Source organism: Populus alba, chromosome 10, assembly GCF_005239225.2.
Source record: "Populus alba chromosome 10, ASM523922v2, whole genome shotgun sequence".
In the NCBI taxonomy this organism is placed as follows: Eukaryota; Viridiplantae; Streptophyta; class Magnoliopsida; order Malpighiales; family Salicaceae; genus Populus; species Populus alba.
The window spans coordinates 11,334,686-11,359,819 of record NC_133293.1 but is presented as its reverse complement, the minus strand read 5'-3'; the positions used below and the strand labels follow the sequence as shown (position 1 = coordinate 11,359,819).

The 25,134-nt window shown below is 35.1% G+C and overlaps 2 protein-coding genes and 1 long non-coding RNA gene across 3 annotated transcripts; 2 read left to right on the top strand and 1 right to left on the bottom strand.

Annotated features, from left to right (window-relative positions):
- The first annotated feature begins 10,189 nt into the window (after positions 1-10,189).
- Positions 10,190-11,875, top strand: LOC140956057 (uncharacterized). Its single transcript, XR_012171079.1, has 3 exons — positions 10,190-10,549; positions 10,637-10,699; positions 10,884-11,875. It is a non-coding gene; the product is annotated as an uncharacterized lncRNA (long non-coding RNA).
- A 5,412-nt stretch (positions 11,876-17,287) lies between these two features.
- Positions 17,288-21,343, top strand: LOC118046531 (WAT1-related protein At1g70260). Its single transcript, XM_035055470.2, has 7 exons — positions 17,288-17,646; positions 17,814-17,876; positions 19,724-19,840; positions 20,022-20,271; positions 20,400-20,558; positions 20,688-20,839; positions 20,936-21,343. Exons 1-7 carry the CDS (start codon positions 17,450-17,452, stop codon positions 21,075-21,077), a joined length of 1,080 nt encoding a protein of 359 aa, XP_034911361.1. The 5' UTR covers positions 17,288-17,449; the 3' UTR covers positions 21,078-21,343.
- A 2,246-nt stretch (positions 21,344-23,589) lies between these two features.
- Positions 23,590-24,496, bottom strand: LOC118046532 (MLP-like protein 423). The gene is made up of 2 exons (XM_035055471.2): positions 24,214-24,496; positions 23,590-24,081 (listed from the first exon to the last, which is right to left on the bottom strand). Exons 1-2 carry the CDS (start codon positions 24,398-24,400, stop codon positions 23,810-23,812), a joined length of 459 nt encoding a protein of 152 aa, XP_034911362.1. The 5' UTR covers positions 24,401-24,496; the 3' UTR covers positions 23,590-23,809.
- Between the last annotated feature and the right edge of the window lie 638 nt (positions 24,497-25,134).

The window sequence follows — 25,134 nt, the reverse complement described above, 5'->3', positions numbered from 1 at the left end:
GTACTGGTTTTTCTCTATGCATATGATCGATAGTGTAGACATATACATGGATGCAATGCAACTTGTGAATATGCCTGTCGGTACTTGCAGAGGGGCCATGGCGATAATATTTATGGTCTTGTGAAAATAAAGAACACGGCATCACGTGGCAATCGCATATACACTACTAAGGGGTAATTCTGAAGCACTACTGGGTACGTATTTGACATAACGCTGCTGCTGTATGTTATGATTGATCACTAAAGTAATTAACTTGATCATAGACAGACAAGATTTAAGGAGCATAGATTCCTAAAATCAAGCTTCTCGTGCGCTAGATCTCTCATTGTTCTATCAGCTGGAAAAGGAAATGGTTAATTCGCCCTGTGATGCTCTGTGTGCGAGCTAATTAATTAGCTGAGCACGGAGACAATAAAAGGAGGTTTCAGTGCTTTCGTTTCCTCTGCCTGACACCAAGAAGAAAGCTTGACAGGTCATTACCATCTCTTTTTGACCGACTGCTAACAAGAAAATGTCCTTTCACTCATTGCTTATATAATGTAATGTAATCTATCTATAATTCACTGTATAACTCAGAAATTAAATGCCAACCAACTCGCAATTTATTTTGTGATAGTGACAGACATAAATTTCTGTTTGGCTTCTTGTTTTGAAGGCAACCCTTTGTGGGCTATAAATGGGTTTTGACACCTAGATACCTGTGGTGGTCTGCAACTATGCGCGATGCATGAAACACAGCATGTACATGTACGGGCACTGTGAAAATTGTAGAGTGTAGAGGCAAACTCTGATGTGCTGACGTAAGCAAAAGGCGAGCCTGTTGGAGCTTCGAAGTAAATGACATGTATAATAGATAGGACTTATTTATTATTATTATTCTGATTAATGTTGTGGTGATGGTTCTTGCAAGCTGGGGCTAGGGTATAGCTAGAGCCAGTGGCCATGTATATATATATATATATATTTGGCTCTTTGTTCCTTTTCAATGACAGCTCCAAGAACTTCTCATGGACATGGAGTCGGAGAAGTTGGTGGTGTGGGAGGCAAAGAATGGCACAAGAGTCTTTATCAAGATACATAGCAGTTGTTGCTTGCCCCATCCTTTTCTCCCCATTAAGGTTGTGGATTCTCTGCTCTTCCCATCCTCTCCTATCCTATCTCCCTTGTTCCATATTATAATTAATAATCCTTCAATCTAAGAAAATTAAGACCAAGAGAATTAATTGTTTATGTGCAAGGAGAATGGATTATTATGATAAGGCAGCAATATTACTATAGCATCCAACAATATCTAATAGTGCATACCCATCAGCAGGCAACTCTCTCTCTCTCTCTCTGATTGAGGAATGGGAGAATTTGGAATGTTTGATATTATTTAGTATTTATCATCATGACACGAAAAACAGAGCAGGATTAGATTGCCTTTTTTGTCTTAAGGAAACAGAAACAGCAGCTATAAATTAATTAAAATGTCCATCTTTTGCTATAAATGGTTGGTCACAACTGATCCTTGGGTGATTTCCAAAGATCTAAACTTCAGTGTTCCTTGAAGCGATCAAATATCTTATCCATCTTCTAAATCAAACATTTTGTTTTCTACCTTTTCCACGGGCTTATAATTGGGAACCTGCATTTTCCAACGTGGGTATTTTGTACGTAGTTCCTCGGACATTCTAATTAAAATGTAGAATAATATTTGACGTCCACCTTGTTCTTAAGATAAACAAGGAGAAATAGATTTGTTATTATCAACCACGCTGTCTTTAATTCGAGCTTGTTAATGGCTGAAGATATATTACAACGTCTTCCGGTCGTGTTAGCTAAAACACAAGCCGATGATATGAAGCTGCAAATTAATGCAGTCATAAAAAGGCTTGATCAGCTACAAGATTTGGGAGAGGCTCGTGAAAACAAAGAAGACGTGAGGATTTGGAAGGGAAGTTAGCCATCAAGAGCCTAAATTGAGAGGATATCCTGGCTAGGAATCAATAAGAAATATTACGAAGAACATTGCAATACCAGCGTCAGGATTCATACTATTATTAATTTTACACAGCACACATCACCACTTATTAATTTTCTTTTCAACCATGGCCCAATGATCATAGGTTAAACAATGGAGTCGTGCACCTTTATTCTTAAAGCTCATCCCATGTGTCCTCATTCAAATAAATCTAAGAGATTAATTGCTAGGCTGTCCCCTCCGACACATTACTAAACCTTGCTTATATCTCAAAGCAATAAAATAAGTATAATCCCTCCCCTTCACGTATGTTTTTCTCTTTAGTTATGAAAAGATTTCTTTTGTTTGTTTTATTTTAAGAGCTAATACTCACCTCAGCTGTATTCCCTTTACCAATCATCATGTAATTTGGATCAAGAATCAATCAATTATAAAAGTCCAATATCATATAATAAGGAAAAATCAATGATATTAGCAATGGTACGGTAGGCTATAAAACGATTCCAACAGAAAAAGAATAAAAAAAAAAGAAGAAGGAAGAATTCGCAATGATACTCCAGAAACACTGGGCTGTTTTTAATAACAAAACTGCTTGCTATATAATTTTTGGCCATTAGACAGTTGTTAAAATAATTAAGATCAAATATAAAAAGGAAGCTGAAAATAGTATTTTATTCTTATTTATATAAATATTATTTAACAGCAGTAATATATATCTTTTTCAAAAGGAAAAGGAGAAAAAACAAGAAGGGTGCATTTTCAAAGTTCCTTGGATTATCTGCGTTTTTTTTCTTACAAGAGCAACGTTAAATAGTAGAAAAGGGCACAAGTTAGGCAGATAAAGTGGTTGGCAAGTTATGTAGGGGCTGGATACCACGTCGAGCCAGCCCTCACTAATTGTAACCAAGTGCACGTCGATGGATAAGAGAAGAAAATGATAGTTATATTGAATACATGTATATGATAACTAATGCCTTCCAGCTTGCCATGATGATCCACTGGATCGATCGAGACGTACACAGCTAAATTGTGAATAAATAAATGTATATTTATACACTAAAAGCATTGTGTATTTTGAGCGTTGTGATCTTTTCTCTCCTTTTATTTTAAACGATCACACTTTATTATAATTAAACTCCAATTTTTAATATAATTGGAGACGTACACAGCTAGGTTTGTGTTTTGTGTTATTAAAAAAAAAATTGAACTCCAATTTTTAATATAATTATTTGTTTAGTTTTTTCTTATGATAAAAGATTTAGATTTCAATATAGGAGAATAGTGGTAGGAGAAGAAAAAGATACATAAATTATAAGGGTATTTTGGATAGTAAAATAATCATAATCAGATCTTGTAATATTTCATACTTTTTTTCATTGTCTTAACAAGGTATATAAAGTGAAATCAACTATATAAACATATATTGAGATATAAAATATAATTTCTCAAAGTATAAAGAAAAAATAATACTACATTCAAAAGACATGATGTTTTAAATAATCCCTTTTTATTTACAAAATTTATTTACTTTTTATTTTTAAAACCATCTTTTTATATGTTAGGGTTTTTCTTTTCTTTTTAGTACAAATTAAGGAAGCTAATTTCATATAAGTAGTGACTTGGACTTATGGCTATAAGATGTCGTGTTTAGGCTTATGGTATATACGATGCAAAAGACTTTTATACATTTTTTTTAGAGGAGAAAGTGGGGAAAGAAAATACAAAAAAAGAAAGAAAGTAGGTGCTAGCAATGAGAAAAAGGAAACCCACTTGTTTGGAAGGAGTAAAAATGAGAAGAAAATATTCGACAACTACACAAAGGGAAAGCAAATTAGATGAATTTTACAAAAAAATAAAATAAAAAAGTTTCACAGTTTTCACCCTACCAAGTTTTAATTCAAATTAATCTTAAAATTGACTTTATCAAACCATAATGATTCAATTAAACTTTATTATTTTAGATGACTAGTTAAACCCGTATAAATCCCAACCAAATTAATTCCAATAATTTTTTAAAAAATAATTTATTCAAAACAAGATTGTTTTATTAAAAAAAAGTAAAATAATATTATTAATTTTGAGTTGATCTAATAAATCCAAGACTAAAACCAAGACCAGAATCGATAAATATGCTTTTCACCTATCATTCTCAATTCAAACCAAGCACGCTGGTACAGAAGGAAAGACGAGTGTCAGACAGTCGATTTAATGCTGAGGGGAGGGAAGTTCGGTCAAATGTTTCACAAAACTAAATTCTAGTTTTCCATAGAGAGAAAAACTCCAAGGCATCACATGGGGGCGTTCTGGCCATGATCTAGCCCTTATAAACCTGCTGTGTGTGTGTATATCTCTACCCCTCTCCAAGACCAAGAGACAAACAAGGTAAAGGAGAAGAAGACGCTATATATATATATATATATATATATATATATATATATAGAGAGAGAGAGAGAGAGAGAGAGCGCCCGCTGCAGTCATCTTGCCCCACCCAATCCACACATCCTTTTCTTTACAGTAAAACTATACCTTTGAAAAACATGAAAAATGACAATGCACCAAGGCTTTACATATCATTAGTGCAGGAAAAAAGGCCCCAAGAGGACGTACTTGTTGAATGCAAGTAACGAAAAGTTAGCATCAAATGTATTGAAGCTGCCTTTTCAATCCAAGGTGTTTTAATGGAGCTAGAGTGGACAAAAACTGTGCACACATTTCAATTATGTGCTCACCCCAAAAGGTCAGAGAAAGAGGCTTGATTTTACCACCGTTGGTCAAATAGAAAGTGATTGATCTACTTTGATGATCACCCACCAGGACATTGTCCACCTATTGGACGATCTTGATGAGGGTCCACTCTCCACCATCGCTGATATTGATCACAGGGCTTCCTCCCGCGCTTTCATTCTGTCATCTTTTCTTGCGAAAACGCGTGAAAACAAATAAACAATTAATGAAGAAACAAACCATTCAATGAATTGATGACGAGATACATTCATAAATAGTAAATTCCTTGTATGAATTAACTTCTCCACTTCTTTTGCTGGATCTCGATCGATTGTACAAATATTGACGTGTTAATATTAAGGACAGTAGAGTTATTGTGACTCGAATTTTACTTCAGTACTGGAGGGGTTTACTATATATATATATATATATATACAGTCTTCATGTGCAACATTTTCCTAACTTTATCTCTGTTAACATCGTTGGTTTTCTTTCTTGCTCCATTAGGTTATGTACAGCTGGCTGAATGCTCAATCTCTGTAGCCTTCATTTTGCTTTTCAAGGTTCTGAAGTTGATTGCCTTTTTTTTTTTTTCTTTTTTCTTTTGTATTTGTTGATCTATCATTTAGGACTCTGTGTGTGTGTGTGTGTGTGTGTGTGTTCCGGCCCCTTCACTAATTTATACCCTTCAAAAAAATAAAACAAATTAATTAGTTGCACTTCAAGAAAGTGATCTTGTTTTGCCATGTGATCAGCTTAATTAGTGATTTCCCTTTTGTTTTGGAAACTGTGGGATCAACTGTTTTTATGACTACGTAATCCAGAAGTCTTAGTTATTAGCATTGAAAAATGTTAAATATATATTTATTTATTTTTATCATAGCCAGCCTCCTTATTCCACACAGAAAATGTCTGCCGTTATTTTTTCATAATAAATTTCTAAATACTGCTCAATTAACCTATATATTTAGTCCATATGATGTCGACTCCTCACTTGGAGATTAATGTTGATATGTATGGTAGACACCTAAAAAAAATATTATTTTACATGAATTTTATCCTGAAAAATTATTTTTTGAGGAGAGAGACAAGTGATTAAGACTCTTATTTCTTACCCAATGTGAAATAGTGATATTATCGCGGCCTCTAAACGAGAGTTAGTTGTTGCACATGATTAATATCCCCACAAATAATATTAATGATTTATGTTCACACCTGTACATGGTATCCTTCAAAAAATATTGTTCCTTTGGAATTATATAGTGTGTTGTATTTTAAAAAGACAACTCTTAAAAAAAAATTAAATAAACCATCAAAATCCTCATCTCCAAGCCGAAATGGAATAATAGCATCATCAATCAATAAGCACCCGACCCGCAACTATATAACAATGACAGGAATCTAGAAATAAATCCCTAATAGAAAAGGACAAAAGATATAATCAATAGATTAGCATGCAAAATGAGTTCCTAGTTTGTCATAAAGTTGACAATTATACAGATTAGCATAATCATCGGAGGCTTAGTATCACACACACACACACGCATATATATATATATATATATATATATATATATATAGAGAGAGAGAGAGAGAGGTATATATAATTGCGCCACTTGGGTGGGGGAAGGGATTGAGCTTTTGATGATGTGAGCTCCTTTAGCAAACAGAGAAGTGAAAATGACATACAATCATAGAGAGATGGAATAGGCATCTAAGGCTCTGTGGTTGAGGACAGTATGATACTGAGATATGTGGGGTACACGTAAACAGGGACACAATTGATCATCAATCACCAGGAAACTGTCCTCCCCTCCCTTCCACATGAATGACCATTAAGGTCCTACTCTCTCTCCCCCCCTCTCCTCTCCTCTCTCTCTCTCTCTCTCTCTCTCTCTCTCCTCTCTGCACTCCGTTTGAGACTCCTCCAAGGGGCTAACTGGGCGCTGGCACCTTCATGCCTCCCTAACTACCAACCATATTATATGTCTCAAAATTCCTCGTTATCGATTGGTTCATTTCCACTCTAGCAAGCTTAAGATGTCCCCAACAACGTCACTTCAGTGTCAAAGGCCAACACCAGTACTTTCCTAAATATATTTTTTTCCATCTCTTTACAGAATGGATTCACATGGGGGCATGGCCATGGTGGTGTAATTTAGATGCTCCTTTTGTTCTCAGTCCTCACTGCTATTCAGTAATATATATATATATATATATATATATATATATATATATATTAATGTGGATGTCCGAGCTACCTTGTAAATACCTCGACTAATTCTACGAGCCCTAAAATTAACGATTATATAAGCTTCCAGTCAAGGGCGGAGCCAGGATTTTTTCCTGCCCTGGGCTTTTAAATAAATATATAAATTTTTTTAAGATTAATTATTAATTTATGTACATGAATTTTTAAAGTTAACATTAAAGTTTTAATTCAAATACACTATCTAAAATATTAAAAAATAAATTTGAAAGTATATAAAATTGAAGTGAAGATAAAAATAAACTTACTATTGAAATTGCATCATTTAATGTTTTCTGGAACATAATTCATTTATAATCGAATTCGAATCGATATTGGAACAACCCCCAATTGGAATAAAATAACAATTTCATGCTAACTAGAAAACAAAGTAAATAATTTTTTTCCCCTCTCTCAATGCCTCCTTTCTTCACTTGATTCTTTCTTAGATTAGTGCTTTATAAGTTGGATTTTGTAAATTTACAAGGTTATTCTCTCACTTTTTTTTTCTTGAATTTTTTTTATTTTTTTTCCTTATGTTTCTCTCTTTCTCTCTCGCCTTTTCTTTTCTTTCTTTTCTTATTTTGCTTCTGCCCAGTCTGCAGCATATAAAAGAAAGGAAGAGCTGATTTGTTTTATTTTTTAATGGCAAATAACCATTTTATCCTTAATGAGTAGTTTTGCTTTTATTTGACGGTCTTTTTTTTTTTATTAGCAATACTAAGATCCGTTCATCCTAAAATTTTAACCAGATTTTATTCAATATATTTTAAGATTCCTTGTAAAATTTCAGCTCAATCTGATGGTCATATTGAAAATTACATCCAATAACGTAAAATTGATCAAATTGTAATTTTCATCAAATTTCCGAATTTCTCAAAAAATTCTAAAATTTTAACCTGAGCTAAAACATCATATTAGAAGGCTCACATAAATTTTTTAATTTTTTTTGATAACTCAATTGAGAATTACAAATTTTTTTTACATAAAACTAGTTAAACAATATTGATAAAATCTTGACCTTGGCTATCGTCCACTCAAGCCTTTAGCATATCTCTGCTCTTGTCTCTAGTGACTCTGAAGCTTGTGAGACTCGAATTGGTGATTTCTGAAAAGCAAACTCAACTATCAATTTAGTCCCCAGACTATAAGCGGTTTCTAGATTTAGTCTTCCAACTACCAATTTTATCCATTGGATGATGGATGAAATATCCCTCTATTATGCATCTTAATTTCCTAGATCCACCGCTTCTCCTAAACTCATTGGAGATAACATGAAATAGTGCATGTGCTAGTCATTTGTTTTTCAATTAGTTCCAATTTTTTACGTGGAGGAGGAGGGGGAGGGGTTCGGCATCTCGAGCCTTGATCGGGTTTGGAAGTGGTGGTTACAGTGGACATCGCCGCCCCTTTTACGTGGAAGACATGGGACGTGCTTGCCTAATTAAGATTGGGGTTCGTACCTGCAGATGCTTCGTGTTATGAGGCTCCTAAAACAGTGGGCCACGGGCCCAGTTGATGTGGACCTCTCCTACGCTTTCCTTTGCAAATTTTATGTGCTGCTTTACTTTAGTGGATCGCTATGCAGTGGTAGGTAGGCAACAATCAATTCTTGGTTGCTTTTATTTTGTTTATAGGATTAGCTACGGCTTGGGACCATCCTCCTCCTCTACAGTGTATAAATCCAAGCATGTTGATATCCTCTACTTTCTTAAACATATTTATACGTTCCTGAATTATTTATAAATAAATAAATCTGAGTTATTATTATATTAAAATACTTGATTTTTAAAATAAGAGTAGTTTTATATAAGGTTAATTGATTCATCCAATCTTTATAATTTTTTTAAAACTCGTATTTCAAGATTGATTTGAATATTCTTGAGCCCATGGATTGATTTGAATCCATCCGAGCATGATGAATAGTAATCCAAACCTAATTAAACACAGCCCAGACCCAAAGCAACATGAACCCGAGATGATGTGACCCACCCACTCAGCCAACCCGGCTCGATTGCCTGGTCTACTCTTCCGGTCTTCACGAGGCTTCGCCGCTGATCAATGCATGCATTGCCGATTTGTACAAAGCTTGACAAGAACTCTTAGAAATAATAACCACTGAAAAACCCTCGACTTTTAAGACATAAAATCATTTACAAGCATAGTTCGTTTAACTTTTAAAATATAAAATTAGGAATACAAATCTGAATTATCTTTAATATTTAATAATTAGTAATTGGAAGGAGAATTAATTATTAGAAACAATAACCACTGAAAGCTTTTCAACGGATTTGTACGAGAATTGATTTTTTTATTACAATTTAGAAATTAAGTTTACCTAATATATAAACAATAATTTCTTAAAAAATAAAAATAAAATAAATAAACTCAATGAGGATAAAAAGATTTTTTTTTTTCTCGAGAGAGGCGTCGTGAATGGTTGATGGACAGTGTTAGGTTACCATGAAAAAAAAGAAAAAAAAAAAAAAAAAAAAAAAGAAGAAGAAGAGAATGGCCCCCCAGCACAAAAACTAACAATGAAACGACAGTGGGTTGATACGGGGGATCACCTTTTAGGCTAAGCTCAGGACTTTTCTTTCTCTCTGCTTTGTACTATCAGCCAATGGTTTACAACCAGTACTCTGTCCCTACTCATCGCTGCGTCTTCCAACGTTTTTTTTTTTTTTTTTTTTCCATGTTAAGTTTTTCATCGAAACTTTATTTATTTTATCGACAATATATTTGCTTAAAATTGCTTCCGGTGAATAGACTATTGCAGGAGTAAACCCTAGACAACATGGTATCCGTGAAAGGGATACGTGGAAGACTTGCTGGATCATGACATAATTTTTGCTCAAGTGAATTGATTTATATTCACATCAATTTATTCATAATTAATCTAGCTAAAATTTATTTCTTTAGTTAATTGAACAAAAATAATCTGTTTAGGAATCCAACATAAAATAAAGAATTTAGTCAAATATGGTCTATATAAATCTTGAAATTATTCGGATGTGCATTAAAAAGAGAGCTGGGGAATTTTACATGTTCAAGCTTAATCTTGCGTTGATCAAGCATTCATTCATATAAGAATTAATACAGTTTTAAAAGAGAAATCATAATATTTTCAAATGCATACTGAAACAATACAATTCCAGTGTTTCCATATCTACCAGCAATCTTGTTGTTGTCCACTGGTTAATATAGCCCATAAGATTCCCTGATACTGGGTTGGGCCTATGGAGATCATAACTTTTCAACCCAAGTTTCAACCTGGGCTGGGTCGTGATGGGACCACGAGCTCGGAAGAGGTGGCTGAATTTTCAATCGTCTGGTTTTGATTCGCCGCACTTCACACAGCGAGTGCCAGTGATGTGATATGCTCTGCTGTTCGTGTTGGTGAAGCAAGGCAGGGGGGAGAGGGAGAGCCAGCGCAAATGGGTTTTAAAGCAGCAGTTCCATTTGTGGGGATGACAATGGCAGAGTGTGCACAAGTTGGGATAATGACATTTAGCAAAGCAGCCATGTCAATTGGCATGTCCAATTTCGTCTCTCCATTACTCTAACGCCCTTGCTCCCCTCATTCTTCTCCCTTCTTCTTTCTTCCTTCACAGGTTCTCTTCTTTTCATTGCATTCCATGCACTATTATATTACATAAAAGTTTTGGTTCTCATATTCCTTACAAAAATTAGTTTGTCAGATCAGAGAGGCCTCCGCTCACCTTCCCTATTGTCTGTGTATTCTTCTTGCCTAGCCTATCTGTGTATGTTACTTCACTTTGTTTGTTTCGATGAATCTTTGTTGCTTTTTTGGGTTTTGATTGTGGCAATTTGCTATGTTTGTTTCGATGAATCTTCCCTAATTTGCTTTTGGCTCTTTGCTACACTTGGCACAGCCATGCTCAACCTTATTCCTGGTCTTACTTTCATACTTGCCGTTGCTTTCAGGTTATTCTCTCCTCTTGATCGTGTTAGAGCATCCACAACTCTGCTCTCTAAAGAGAGTCCTTAGCTATAATAACCAGCCAATGTGTTTTTCTTACTTTGCATTGTTACTGGTCAAGGGGCTCTCTATTTTGACAAAGTGAACAGTGCTCTAGCTACACACAGCGAGCACTGTAGCACTCCTTATTGTTGGGATACTGTGGCGGGGAAGAGTGAGGTTAATGGTTCTTCTGGGTTGTCTGCTGGGAATTCCCTATCCCCAGGGTCATGGCCCCTCTGTTCTCCAAACTCTTTAACTGTTTGCTCTCTGGCGCAGGTGTTGTCCCTGGGTGAAGGGGAAGAGCGATGGAAGTGCATTTGCATAAACCCAGGAAGAATGGCAAAGGGAGGAGGTGGCTCTTTTGCTGAGCTTAACTACCAATGGAGTCCTTACAAAGATGAATGCTTCAATTATAGGCATTAAATATTGGACCTAAACTCAATGAGGGATGTACCAAACTCGAATGTTCCTCGAAATGGTACAGAAACTGGAGCCCGAGATCAGAATCAAAGATCTAACACACCGAATGTTCAATTTATTGAAACAACAGTGGGTTCTGGAAACTAGTTTTGATAGAAGATTTCCGCTTGTTAGTAAAGTAATTGCATAGGTTGAGTGATTCAGAAGGATTATTCCTCTTGTTGTTGCATAGTGCCAATCATTCCTTTGTAACAATCAAACTGTGCATATTCATTCACTTCACTTCTCATTGTTCTATGCAGTTACAATTTGCAATTACAGAAGCTGCTAATGGGAGGTCTTTTTAAAATGAGAGTTCAGTTTATAGTATAATTTTGTCAAGATTTTCAACCAATTTCGCACTGCAATAGTCATCGAAGCAATCACACAAACACAGATGCTAGTAATCACTTGATCTCTTTCAAACAATTTCATTGATTAAATAAATGTTCTATCTTCTCCGAGCCCACCTATCAGTATAATCACAAATACTCAAATTACAGGGCATCATTATACATGGTAAACAAACAATTGCGAAAGCCAATTCAGACAATATAGCAACCTCCAAGGATTCTACCCAACTTTCTTTTGTGCTTGATGGCTTCTTTCTCTAATCCATGTTGCCCAACGAATTGAAACCCACAATACGCTAACCAATATTGCACTTCCAACGACAACCATCCAAGAAACCCAAGCCCAGGGAGGAATCAAACCGTGAGCTCCTCCATTCAGATAAAACACCCCCATCTTAAATAATAAAAATCCTTGACTCTTTATTTCGGAGAGCGTGGATGTGATAATAGTTTTTAGCTGGCTAGCTAAAATATAGATATCATGGATGTGGATGCTCTTACTCCCTGAATCGATTGCTAAGTAGCATTCGCGTTCTTTCTTGGCGAGGATGATATTATTTGGTGTTTCACGAAACAAATGGCATTTAAATATTTAATTCGGATGGAAATAAAAGTAAGGTCTATGCATGTTCATACTATGTTTAAGTTGCAAAAAAATAGACTCTAGAGTATCACAGCAGATTGGATGCTATACTTATGAGGTGATTACGAGGCTCCTACTGTTGATTTCATTCTTCCTCTCTTTTTTTTGGGTGTTTATAGCTAGAGCCTAGAGCTAGAAGATGAAAAATAACTATCGGATTATAGGGGGGCATGCAGCATCCAAAGATGTAAACTTCTGAATAGGTAAACTTGTAGCAGCCCAATTTGAAATTTCTCAGTTGTATGGAAAACCTATCAGGAAGATTGATGAGGTTATATTGGAATAATCAGTATTCTGTTTTGAGCCTCGAACACAATGCTGGGGATAGAATATATTCGTCGAACATTGAGAGAACTTTTGGAGAGTGTCTCGAGAGATCCTATTGACAAGCCTGTAGAAGGAATACTACTAGGAGAAATAACCATGTTGAAGGGCATGGAAGTTGGAGCAAGGATTTTTTAAGTCATCACCACTACGCTAACAAGTATCATGCACACCTTTCCAGTTACAATGGTGATGAAGGATATGTAAGAATATTACAGCTTCCAAGTTAACATAATCTGAGTTTTTCTCGGAGAATTGGTTCTCTTGATTTGTGTTCTCGTTGGTGGTTCTACATCACATAGGTTCTTTCATTTAGTTCCATGTATGCTGAGCAACATCCTCTTTCACTGAGCTCATAGAATAAGGAAAAGAAAGGTAATCTTGGGCAAGTCTCTGAATAATAAAAATTTTACCACAATGAAGTGCCAAAATCTTTGCTTGGTTCCCGCTTGTGTACGTATTATATATGAGAAGGAAATGCATTAACAATTGCCAAATATAATACTTTGAATATTTCAAATGCATGTGGCATGTATTCCCGCCTAGCTTACATAAAATAAAGAGATTATTTGTCACCAGAAGATAAAATCGATTGAATATTCTGGTTTTGAGATTTACTGTGCATAATCTACGTACTGAGATAGCTGGGATGGATTCCTAGGAGCGAATGGACGTGCACCCTGTCAGAGGGAGGAGGTTCCATCGTCTTTAATTCAAAGTTAGAATCTGGGCTCTTCTTTATTTATTTTTTGTATTCGGAGTTGAATGACATTCAATTGTTAAGATACTCTTAAATTTTCACAAGCTGTCATTTTATATTCCTGGTACAATAATAGAAGTTCTAGCCTTTTGAGTCCAAATTACATTAGGAGATCGCATCTGAGGGGCTCTTTCCAGGCAGATTCTTATCATTTTCCCTCAGATCCTATTCCTATCGGATGGTTAGAGATTCATTGTGATTTTTCATTATGCTGGCAATGGAAATGTCAACTTGAGTTGAGTTTTCCTTTCTTCTACATCCATTCCATCGTCCACCCACAAAAAAATCCCTAAGAATGAAACCTCATTAAAATTGACAGAAACCAGTCCTTGTACAGTCAATTTACTGTTTATGTTGGCAAAGAAACACTAGGTTGGTGCTTGTCATTTAATTCTCCACGATCTCCCTCGACACTGGAATAAAAAAAAAATTCCCTTTTTTTCCTGAATTTCTATTGCTGAAAGGAATAAGAAAAGGACAGAAAGTGCTATTCAATATTAGAGCTGAAATATTGCATTGAGACAGGTAGCAAAATAGTAGCAGCCTGGAGACGCTACTGGGAAATGGGATTGAAATGAATTTCCCATAACATGGGAATAAATCAATTTGACTGGTTGTTTCAGGATGAGAAACTTGAATGGAAAAGCTCTGGTACTCTAGCTAGCTAAATCCATGGGAACCATGGTGTCGATTGCAGGGGCATTCATTGTCAGTTATTACAAGGGTCCCCCACTTTTGATGGCACCCTCTCCTTCGAACCTGCATCTTCAGCTTCTCCCATAAAAATTGGAATATTGGAGGACTGCTGCATTGCAGTTGGTTGTTTTATGGCTTCTACATGGCTAATTTTACAGGCGATATTTATCAAAACTCTCAAAGGAAAATGAAAACCATTCGGTGATGTGGGGACAGGCAAAAAAAAGAGAAGGTGGGAGTGGATAATAGGGTAAGGAGCATTGAATCAGGTATCCTGAAGATCCCTTTCCTGCAAAGCCATCCTGAAGAAACATGCAAGTTTTGTACAGCAAACCAAAGAAAAGGTCTCTTTTTGCCAAATGAAACTGGTAACCTCAATTTCCTTCACCTAGAAATCATACCCATGTACAAATGCACACACAAGACAGTGGTTCATGTGCTCTACACACAAGCCTGCATGCCCATGCAAGGCACTCATTTTAAAAGCTGCCCTTGCTTAGTGTTGAAAATTGAGGGGTTCAGGGCTTCAGCACTTGGCACGGTTTATCCTCTATTCCCTTTCCATATTCGACCGTGTTGGTGTAGAGTCATTACCTATGTATCGGCCATGCCTTTAGCTAAGTTGGTTTAGTAAATGATAAAAAAAACTGTACCATATCACATATGCACCATTGTATTAGCATCAGGTTGCTTCAGATGAAACAGGATTCGGGATTGGATTGGAGTTGGTTGTGTTGGACCAGCCTATAATGTCCCTTGCATGATCCGGACATAACTGTCTTAAGGAGAAGTACTTGGTTTGTCCCCTGATTTCACTTCTATTCAAATACAAGGAATTTTTATTTTTTTTCTCTGTTACTCTCCCATAGAATGGGCCAAGTAAAAAAAAAATGTATCATGTTATCTGATGCCTCTGTCTGTGAAGAGGCAACTTCAATCCCTGGCTCTTATCCTTTTGAACAGTTGAAGGTGTGCTGATATTTCTCGATAGGAAAGATTTTCAATGCTTTGTCAATACGTCGGTATTATTTTCTATTGTTTTTCTTTATTTCTTTCTTTTTATAACGGGTTGCATAAAGTCATTGCTTGAAAGTTGTGTTTGATTCTGCATATGATAGCCTTTTCTTATCTGTCTTAAACAGGAGGAAGAAGTCTAAAGATAAAAAAAAACTGTACATGCATAAACATAGTGGTTTCTGGGAATGGAGAGATGGAAGGCACGCACGATGAAAGATATCAGCCTGTGGGTTGACCAATGTATCTAGACTCCGAGCCAATGGGCTCAGTTAGGTCAGCCCTCCTACAGTGGGACGCATGATTTAACACTGAGAAGAATAGAAGTGTCAGAACCCAACAGCTAGGCACAGGGTAAGCTCACTTTCTGGAAAGGGAAATGCAGCAATCCTGATGGAAACATCTGTTGAAAAATTCCACATTTCATTTGACTGTTGATTATTTAACCATGTAAAGTTATGCAACTTATGCCCTCATCTGTATGCGACCCTATCATGAGCACCAGTCCATTAAATATACTTGATGTCTCGGAGGCAGAATTTGCACGCGTGTTGAGCTGGGTTGGAATGGATGGACTTTTCTTTTTCTCCCCTGCAAATCACATTTCCTTTGACTTCAGTGTCTAAAAAACGATTGTCAATTTGAAGAGATGAATGTGATCGTGACCTGAGCCTGATACAAACCCATATAAAATGGTAAGAACATTCTGATTTCAAATTTTATATTAATAATTTCATTTCCAAGCGCTGAATTTTTCATGTTTGAAGGCACATTTTGCACTTGCTTTAGATTAATCAGCTAAAAGGGAAGACAGAGTGAAAAGTTGTTTATCGAAGCATTTGACATGGCAGATACATGTTACTTTAGTCCTTTTGGGGATGTTAGAGCCTGAAAGGGTCATGGTCGGCGCTTAGAATGTTTCAGCTCCATTTTCTCCTTGCTTTCATGGCGTTAGTTAAAAGAAGAAGAAAAATGAAGATAAGAAGCAGGTATCTGGTTGTCTAATTGATCACATCTCCAATTTCCCACTTTTATGCCTCCATAATTATAACGCCATAAATCCTGAAGAAATGTAATTAGAAATGTAGATTTGGAATCATTAACGATAAGCATTAAGAAAGAATGTTGTGTGAATCATTGAATTATTCAAAGTAGAAAAAATGGTATGCTAATTCCCCACTTCCAGCACCAAGAGCAATGAAATTGTGCACTTTCCATGACTAAAGCAACTAAGCGACTATTGTATGATTTCTCCTGACATTTCTCGAGCCCTGTTTTGTCCAATCTATGATATGCTGTCATGTTCCACTAGATACCTGCATTAATGGTGGAGTACAAGGCAACAAATCCAGCAGTTCAGCTAGCAGAACTGCAGGAGCAAGAAGGTTCCTTCTTAACTTCTCTATGGTCCCTGTTTTTTGACAATACGACATCCAGTTGTTAGCACAAAGACAAAACCAGTGCCCAGATTCATTTCTTCAGGATTCTACTGATGACTGAAGCTGATAATTAAGAATTAATCTGATGATGACTCCAAGAGTATAGTTAGAGGCATCGATACGGGGCCTGCAGTTCTTGCACCAGACCCATCAAATTCTTGACCAGTATGATACCAGCCAAAGCTGATTCTTCTACCCGTTTAATTTATTCACAACCAGGAGTTGGGCAGCACAAGGTATCTCCTCCTCTATAAAAAAACTGATAATTTAGGTTCTGGGTCGTTGTGGGTGGACCCATGGGGTTATAATACTCTTTTTGAGTGGGGCCAGTGGCAATGTCGACCACAAAGAGATGATCAACAACACTGTCTAGTCTTTGGGTTTTGGCCACTAACGAGTCACATAGATTGGCAGCAAATAGTAACTTAAACATGATGGCGTCAAAATTAATAGACCAAGGAGCGAATTAAGGGAAAATAAGTGCTAAAGTCTAAAGCTTTTTCTCCTAAAACACAATAATTTCGAAAAAAATATGAGCGCCATGTCAGCTTCCCTCCCTTTGTGTAGAGTTTTAGACACAACCGAGTAGCTTTTTCTCTAGCAAGTAGCTCAACAAGTTGTGAAGGGTTACCCTCTTTGATCACCCTCGCTCGCACACACACAGTATAAGTAGAGCTTGTTGTCACGGTCACATCATAAAGGAGAGAGAGGGAGAGTCACTCTTGATCACATCAGTTCTTCTTCCCCCCTCTCTTTGAGAAGCAAGTTGACGATCAAATACCAGAGAGAGGGAGAGCTTGCATCAGTTTCTCTCCACATAAAAGAATCTTGTTAGAGAGAGATGAGAGTGGGTTCTAAGTTAGGGGAAGGAGCACCATTTACAGTGATGGTGATAATGGAAGGTTGCACAATCGCACTGACCATTATGGCCAAAACAGTGATGTCTAGAGGGATGAGCCCTTTTGTATTTGTTGTCTATACCAACGCACTTGGCACTCTCATTCTCCTCCCTTATTCCTTCTTGTATCACAGGGAAAGGTCCACACACTCTCTGATCTATATATATATATATATATATATATATATATATATATATATATATTTCCCTCTGATTATCCTACGCTTCTTTGTTAACTGATATTTGTAACAGTGCTGTCCCTAGCTAGCTAGCTTCTGATCATACTCCATATTGTTGTTCATTGCAGAGCAGAACAACCACTCTTCACCTTGCCAGTTTTCTTGCGATTCTTCTTCCTGGGTTTGACAGGGTTTGTACTCTTGTATTTCTAACTCGATTATATATGTGTGTGTGTGTGTAGTCACAAGCCCACAACTGATCACAGACATGCACACATTAGCATGAACCAATGCATGCTTTTTTTTTCCCTTTCCATTTTTTTTTTAATTAAAAACAAGATCGAATTCATAGGGAACACCAGTTGGATCCTAGCTAAGTTGCCAACACGGTTGCCCTCCCTTTTCCTTGACACTACCTTCCACCCACCAGAGGATTAAAGATTGGAATGTAAAAATTTAGAAATTTGGTTGTGTTTAAAAAAAAAAAAAAAAAAAAAAAAACAGAGCAAGAAAGAAAGTTTCTTCTCTATTCTAAGAATATTTTTCAATGGAAAATTAACATGTAAGATGCTCGTTGTCAGAATCTTTTTGACGAGAGGACGTGGATGTTTTTTTTGTTCTTGATCAACAGTAATCGTTAGCGTTGGGAAAAGGGAGAGAACCACGAGCTTAATATCCATCCTGACCAAGATGAGGAGACAATTTGATTAATTTTAAATAAATAATAGGAATTGAACTCTTGATTTCTTCATAGATATTTTTCATTCAATATTAATTATGAAAAACATTTTTTCTTAAAACCATAAAATTTCTTGAAATTGAATACTAGAGTCTCTTTCACGGGTTTTTCTAAGATAATAGAAAAGAAAGGATATGCAACGCAACGATACTTGCAATTCACTTTGAAAGGGTGGATCTCCATGCAACGCAACGCAAAAAATGTTTTCCTTTAAAATTAGCACTAATATATTACCGTGGTTTTAATTAAAAAGTTTCTATTTTACAACGCATTTTCAAGAGTTTCTATTTTAGTGAAAATTAAAAAGTTCGGCACTAATAGGCAGTGGTTTTAATTAATCGGCCATTCCTCGAAATAGACAGTGGGATTAAAAAGCTGGGGCGGACAAAATAGGACCCAGCCGTGTTGGCACCATGGCAGGCCCACACGTGGGCCATCATAAAATAGGCCGAGCAGGTTGGTTTGGTTTACTGGGCCTAGCAATACCTGATATTTGCTTCTTCTTCTTCTTTTTTTTTTAAATTTTTTAAATTAATGATTTTTTTATAGTTTTTTTCCTTAATTGTTTTTAATATATATTTAAATTAATACTCCTTCTCTCTTTATTTTTTTTAGAGAGCCTTTGACTCTTTTTTTGTTATGTATTTAATTATGAAGAAATTTTTTTGATTCATTTATAATTTTTTTTTATCTTTTATATGGATAAATTTTATTTTTGAAAATAAAAAAAGTATTTTCAGATAATATTTTTAATATGCGCAATCTTGTATAATGTTTTTTTCCTTCTATTTTATTCAATAAATTTAATTTTTTTTTCTATTTCTATTATTATCTATTTGAATAAAAAATTATTTTAATAAATAAATTTAACAAACATAACCTAGTAAATATGTTATTTTTTGAAATTAAATCTCTTAATTCATACCTATCATTTGATTTTTTAAATTTTATTTTTAGGTATTGTTAATAGTTTTTTTATTTATTTATTAGCATATATGATTTCAATTTATTTGATTACATGTATTAATAATAAAAAATTATTTTAACTTAAACTTTTTAAACTATAAAAACGAGTTGAAAACAACTGTATATATAATATTTTTATAAAAAATAAAAATATATAACCTTCAGCAGACTAGTGGTGCTTCACCTCTCTCGCCTTATAAGATTAACTAGTAATAAAAAATAAGCCAAGGTCAGAATAAATATTTTCATTTGATTTTGCCATTAATTTATTATTTATGCACTATTAAACTTTTCTAAACTCATATATTGTTGACTTTTTTATGTGTTTTGTAGGATAGCTTTATCACAGAATCTTGCATTTGTGGGCCTAAGCTACAGTTCGCCGATAGTCGTTTGTGCAATGGGCCTTTTGATCCCTGCCTTTTCCTTTATTCTGTCTGTCGTCCTCAGGTTTTCCCTCGAAATTAAAATCTCTTTATTTTTTTTCCTGTTAAATCTTGTTCCTCTTTTCCCCCTAATTGATTAAACCTATGAGTTTCAAAGAAGAAGAAGAAAACATTTAAAGGGCTTCGGACCTAGCTCCCCAAGTGTCATCAACTCGTTTGATAATATTGCAATTGATTTCTGGCAGGAGGTCAAAGGTAGAATGGAGATGCTCAAGTTTCCAATTCAAAGTGATCGGCACCTTGGTGTCAATCATGGGCGCAATCTCGGTGGTCATTTACAAGGGCCCATTTATACGACCTTCATCTTCTTCCCTAAAACTGCAGCATTCCGAACACCAACTTCTCGTTTTCTACTCGTCACCAGACAATTGGATTCTTGGTTGCATGTTGCTTGCTGCATCTTTTTTTTGTGTTTCACTGTGGAACATTATCCAGGTACTTAGAAATTAAGAAATCTTTTGAACAAGCCATGTCGTTATACTTAATTTTCTTTTTTCTTTTTGGGTTTTCAGTTCTTAATAAATTATTCCTGATTTTTGTTTTTCTCCTCTCGTGGTGGTCAGGTGGGTACTATCAAACTCTATCCCCAAGTAATGAAAATAGCGTCTTTTTATAGCTTAGCTGGGACTATTCAATGTGCAATATTCTCTTTGATTGTAGAGAGAGACTTGAATGCTTGGAAATTGAGGCTTAATATGGAATTGCTTCTCATTGTTATCATGGTACGTAGTTTGTGGACAGTGATCATCAACTTGATCGAGTTCGCCATTAAAACACACACACACACACACTTAAAAGTATCATCGACTGCAATTTGTTCTTTACATGAAATGCTATGGTATGGAATGTAGGCAATCTTTGGGAGTGTCGTCCGCAGCAGTGTTCAAATCTCGTGCACGCGCATGAAGGGCCCTTTTTACGTGCCCTTGTTTCAACCATTTAGGATTTTTTGGGCTACCTTCTTCGGTGTCGGCTTCTTCGTAAATGGTCTCCATTATGGAAGGTAACTAAACAGGAAGAACACTCTCTATTTCTGATCTCCTAATCAACAGTGGCATATATAGGCTCTAATTAATCTTGACTTTATATGTGCATGCAGTGTTATAGGAGCCGTAATATCTGGAGTGGGTTACTATACAGTATCATGGGGTCAGATGAGAGGAGATGAAAAACAGGAGGAGAGTGTCAGGTCCTCCTCCGATGAGAAGAAGCCTCTCCTACAAGAAGACTCGGAGGTGTAGAGTATTAATCTTGTGGTGATCAATCCTTTTCACAAATTGAACCACAAATTGAACATCTTCGAAAAGCTGTATACTGTATACATATATATTGGGCATTTGATTGTATTTCTCTTTGCTACTAGTCCAGGTTGTAGATAGTTTTGTCAGGGCTGGTGCGAAGAATTAATGCTGCCATGTTGAGAAAGTGTACATTTTGTTTGATTAAAGATGTAAAATTAGGAACACGTTTGCTGCATAAATGTTTTATATTTGGAAGAATTCTTCTATGAGAATATCGAAGTTCTTATGTTGACTAGCTGGAAGACATTAACAAATTTATCTTACTGTAGAATTGTGATTGGCTTGGTACTGTTAAAAATTAAAAAAAAATGTTAAAGAGATGAAATGTTAAACATTTTTTATTTGAAAAAAACATTTACCAACCAAGGTTAGGGTTATTTGAAGGCATAAATGAATTTATCAAAATATTTAATTGGGTATTTAAAAAAAAAAAAAAATTTTATATAAAATAATCTTGCCTTGATTTAGGGAGTTGAGTGTTAACCCCTTTAATTTTTCCTTTTCTTTTCACGCAACTTAAACTAACTAGACTAAGAATTAAAGGACAAAAAAAAAGAGACAAAAATCTTGAAAATGATCAAACAAAAACCTTAGCCGCACTATTATTTTTCTAAATCAAATTCTTTTATCAATATCTACGTACCTCGGGTTTATAATAGCTTAAACAGGTTTGTTTTTAATTTTACCTCAACGAGAAAGGAAAAAAGAATCCTGATAGATAGAAAAATTAAAAACCAAAATCCAAAATTAAATTGAAAAAAATAAAACTAAAACTAAAAGGCATCTTCCAGGCTTAACTTAAAGCTGGTCTTACCATCAACTAATTGTATTTTTATTTTTATTTTTATTTTACCATGTTTTGGGTTATTTGAAGGGGTAAATGGGTTTATCAAGATATTTAGAGGTTCTTTTTAGTGATTTCGAGTCAAAATATATTTAAAAAATTAAAAAAATTTATATAAAATTTTTTGCCTTGATTTTTTTGACGATTCACAAGTCATCAAAAACCAGGGCTACGGATAATATATCATTTACATCATTTGACAAACAAAAAAAATTAAAGTCAAGAAAAAAAATAGTAGAAGGGAAGGTGTGCAGGCCTGTCCTTGTTTTTGGGCCGGGACTCTCGGATTCCTTTTTGAAAGTTATTTTTTTTAATTTTTGAAAATAATTTATTTTTAAAAAAATATTAGACACCAATAAAATTATTATTTTTTTATTATGGTGGAATAACTTTTTATTGCTTAACTTAAAAAAAAAAAAAAACATAGTTTTTCTTTCATAGTTTTTTTTTTTTATCAATTTTGCATCTCAACAATGAATTGGTTAAAACTTTATCTTTATATTTGTTTTTATTTTATTTTTTATGATAATTTCATTCTCATTATTTGGATCACAAGTTTTATTTGTTTAGCTAGATTTACTTGAGTTTCTTTTTATTTTCATTCTTTATATTTAATTTATTAAAATTGGAATTCACCGCAACCCATATTTTCATAATCTTTCGAACCCTGAAAATTTCCACCCTTTTATAAACCTATTGCCAAACATCAAATGTAACCCAAAAAATTCAAATAAAAATTTGAAGTTCAAATTCTGAGGTCTTTTTGTCCAAAACCTTCCACAACCCCAAAGGCAACAAGCTTCGATGAACAAAGGTGCTGGGATTACAATTGTCGGTGAGGGTGAAAATGGATATTTCCACTGTCGGCGGTGACTTTAAACTTTTTTTCCCTCTTGATCCTTTTCCGTCTTCGTTTCTTTTTTGTTCTTTTTATTTCTGTATAAATGCACAAATAGTTGAATAATTCAACTACACTGATTAAAAACAGAAGATTATATGTGTGTGTTTGTGACTGTACACAAAAAAGATAGACCTGCAGGCGACATATACAATGATGGTCCGAGTTGGTAGCACAAGTTGTATAGTAGCTAGCTTAATAATCAAGTTTTGAATTTAATTTTTAATAATTATAAGTTTGGATATTTTTAAAATAATAAAAATTTACATAATTATTAATTTCAAGACTCATAAAATTAATTAAAATATACACAAATTAATCTAAATATCTATCCTAATAAAATAAATAAATGTACATGCGCCATTTTAAGTTGGAGTAGATTATAAACATCTTTTATTTTTTTCTGAAAATATTATAAACATCTTGTCTAGCCAAATCAATCAGTTCTCGCGATTCATCAAAATACGTTATATATATATATATATATATATATATATATATATCTTTGGTAAACCCTGTTGCCTTCTTCTCGGCGTCTTTTCGTCTCTCTTTTACCTCTTCTTCCATTAAAAAAAAAATCGTGAAGGCGTGAGTGCTGCAAGTAACAAGTGAATAATTTTATCTATTTATTTATTCCAAATCCATTTAATATGGATAATTAATGGAGCAATTAACTCATCGTTCCATAGATAAAAAAACAGAAAACGGAATTAAGCACAACAGATATACATTGATAATAAGAACCTCCAGTTCACAGAAGTAATATGCAGTAGCTAAGGTGCGTAGCAGCATAATTGCGAATTAAGTAACTGATCTGATACGGATGAGAGACAAATTTGCAGAGTAAATAAGGCTCCGCATTATTTAGAAGACCATGAAATAAGAACACAAATAATTAACGAAGATGGCTAGCTAGCTGTTTGCAGTGCACTACTCCTTGAGAATTAGTTCATCCACCTCCAGGAAGTTCTTTACCACAAAATCCTTAATGACGTGTGGGACTTCAACATCGTCGCTTGCCTTTTCATACTCGCACATCCATTTCACCAAGCTTCCATCTCCCTTTGGAGTAACAACTATGGTTGCCTTGAAGCTCCTGTAGTACTTTAGAAGATCACCCTCGATCACACTGTAAGAGACCTCCTTCTTTGCTTCGTCTACAGTGTCAATCCTCTCTTTCGACACCTTCACAAGCGGAGAACCTGAGAAGCAAAAATGTATGACCAAAGCAGTACTGATCATCGGTATCTGAGCATAATTCCCAAAGTGATCGATGTACTAATTAATTAATTAGCTATATAATGCTAATTGTACGTGTGTGCGTGCTTTTTTACCTTCAGCATATGTGAAGAGGCGAATGGAACCAGCTGCCTTGCCATCGCCTTCCAGTATTTCAATGCTCTTGTATTGGTCAGGGAAGGCCTTTGGGAAGAGATTTGTGGAGTCTCTGATGTTATCCCAGAACTTTTTTGCAGCAGACTTGATCTCAACATCTACTTCAAGCTTTCCACCGGAAGCCATTGGCGTAATTAATGCAGGAAATTAATGTTTTTAAGTAGATTAAGAAATAAATGAGCTCTCTATAGTCTGAACTATATGTTAGAACCTGATATACATTCTTGTACATTTATATAGTAATGGTGAAGCTTTGGATATGGATGGGAGCCTTAAATTCACTAGGAACAGGTTCAACTGCCACGTTCTTAGCTGCTATCAATGTTATCATGTTGAACAATTCATCCATCACCGCCCCTTGCAAGAAATGGGCCCGATCACATAAATTTATTTTTTGTACCAGGCACAGAGCCAGTTGGCCGAGCAATTACTGCAGTCTGCATGCTGCAATTTAAAGTGAAACCAAGGTTTCTGTAAATTGATAAAAAGTGTGGTCTGGGTGTATCGTTTAAAACCAATTGCAATTGCGTTTATAGCCGAATCAAGTCGAATCACTGGACCTCTCAAGTCTGTTAAATCAGACTTAAATGTACAGTATGCTCAGATGTTATGCATCGCTGGGTTTTCTTTGTTGTTCTAGGAAGAATGTGCTCCATTGGTGTGCCAAACCTAATACAAATAAATAAATAAAAAGAAAGAAAAAAAGAAACGGAAGAAAAGGTAAGATATAAACATTAATGCAGGCACGCACGCATGCCCAGGTCAACTCAAGTTAATATAGTTATCCATCTAATACTAGGTCATGAAATTATAATAACTTTATATAAAGCAAATCAAAACAAATTACAAAATTTAATTTT